General features: G+C 51.4%; 1 protein-coding gene and 2 non-coding genes across 3 annotated transcripts in view; all 3 read left to right on the top strand.

Moving 5' to 3' along the window:
- rps7 (ribosomal protein S7) overlaps positions 1–1,383 on the top strand; it is a gene marked incomplete in the record, with an annotated part of 12,631 nt that overhangs the window by 3,094 nt on the left and 8,154 nt on the right. Inside the window, 2 exon segments of the mRNA XM_037685684.1 lie at positions 607–678; positions 1,082–1,225. Of these exon segments, the coding sequence (XP_037541612.1) occupies positions 607–678; positions 1,082–1,225 (216 nt within the window).
- Positions 738–953, top strand: LOC119418777. Its single transcript, XR_005187219.1, has one exon. It is a non-coding gene; the product is annotated as a small nucleolar RNA SNORA73 family (small nucleolar RNA).
- Positions 1,266–1,383, top strand: part of LOC119418781 — a 148-nt gene continuing 30 nt past the window's right edge. Inside the window, exon 1 of the small nucleolar RNA XR_005187222.1 lies at positions 1,266–1,383. This exon is cut by the window's right edge and continues 30 nt beyond it. This is a non-coding gene — a small nucleolar RNA (small nucleolar RNA SNORA73 family).

The raw sequence follows: 1,383 nt of genomic DNA, 5'->3' as shown, positions 1-1,383 counted from the left end.
TCCGTCTCTGATCACTCCGTCTCTGATCACTCCGTCTCTGATCACTCCGTCTGGTCACTCCGTCTCTGATCACTCCGTCTCTGATCACTCCGTCTCTGGTCACTCCGTCTCTGGTCACTCCGTCTCTGGTCACTCCGTCTCTGGTCACTCCGTCTCTGGTCACTCCGTCTCTGATCACTCCGTCTCTGGTCACTCCGTCTCTGGTCACTCCGTCTCTTTTCCTGCTCCATGGACTGTGGAACTAAGAGACAGACCTGCGCGTGTTTGTTCCGGCACTTCAGAGATTGTCCAAACCATCTCGGTGTGTCCTCTCTAACTTCATCTCCCAGGTGTTCAACCTGTGCTGTACCTCTGATGATCTCATTCCTGATCTTCTCCATCCTTGTCTCTCCTAAGGAGAACCTCAACATAATTCACTGTAAAAATGTTCAATCTGGTCCTCTGGACATTCCAGAATGTCCAGAGGACCAGATTGAACATTTTTCTACCTGGATTATTTTTCTACCTGGATTATTGAGCATGCATCAGGATAATTCACTGTATTTTGGTGCAATGATGATGAAGCTTGTTCTGATTCGGATGTTTGGACCTGCTGTTTGCCTTTAGGCTCTGCTCGAGCTGGAGATGAACTCTGACCTGAAGGCTCAGCTCAGAGAGCTGAACATCACAGCAGCAAAGGTGAGACACTTTTCTTTTACCCGTTTGGTAGTTTGAACAGAACTGGGTTGTTCTGTCCTCCGACGTGGACATCCAGGAGACACGTCCCCTGGCTCTGTCCTAGTGGCGTATGGGAGCGTAGCTCTGAGCCGAGACGTACAGTCCCGTTCCACGACGTCGGACAGAAAGCTGCGTCCCCGGCTCTGCCGGTGAGGACCGGCGTCCTGCATATTCCTACACCTTCCCAGAGTCCTTTGGGGCCGTTACTGGGGAGACAAACCATGCAGGACACACTGTTGGACATGGGGAGACAACCTGTGCAGGATGCAGATTTTCAGTTGAACTTTTCTGTTGTAAAGTTGAGCTGGTGATACTGACTGGTCTTCTTGGTTCAGGTGTTCTTGTTTTTCATTTCTTTGTTCAGGAAATTGAAGTTGGTGGCAGCAGGAAGGCCATCATCATCTTCGTTCCTGTTCCTCAGCTCAAGTCCTTTCAGAAGATCCAGGTCCGGCTAGTGAGGGAGCTGGAGAAGAAGTTCAGCGGGAAACATGTGGTCTTTATCGCACAGGTGAGCAACACAACGCTTGAGCTCTGTGAGAGGCCAATGTCCGACGTGGACATCCAGGAGACACGTCCCCTGGCTCTGTCCTAGTGGCGTATGGGAGCGTAGCTCTGAGCTGAGACGTACAGTCCCGTTCCACGACGTCGGACAGAAAGCTGCGTCCC

This window comes from Nematolebias whitei, chromosome 12 (assembly GCF_014905685.2).
Source record: "Nematolebias whitei isolate Nwh7 chromosome 12, NemWhi1, whole genome shotgun sequence".
NCBI lineage: Eukaryota > Metazoa > Chordata > Actinopteri > Cyprinodontiformes > Rivulidae > Nematolebias > Nematolebias whitei.
The sequence above is the reverse complement of the archived record's forward strand: the minus strand, read 5'-3'. Positions and strand labels throughout refer to the sequence as shown.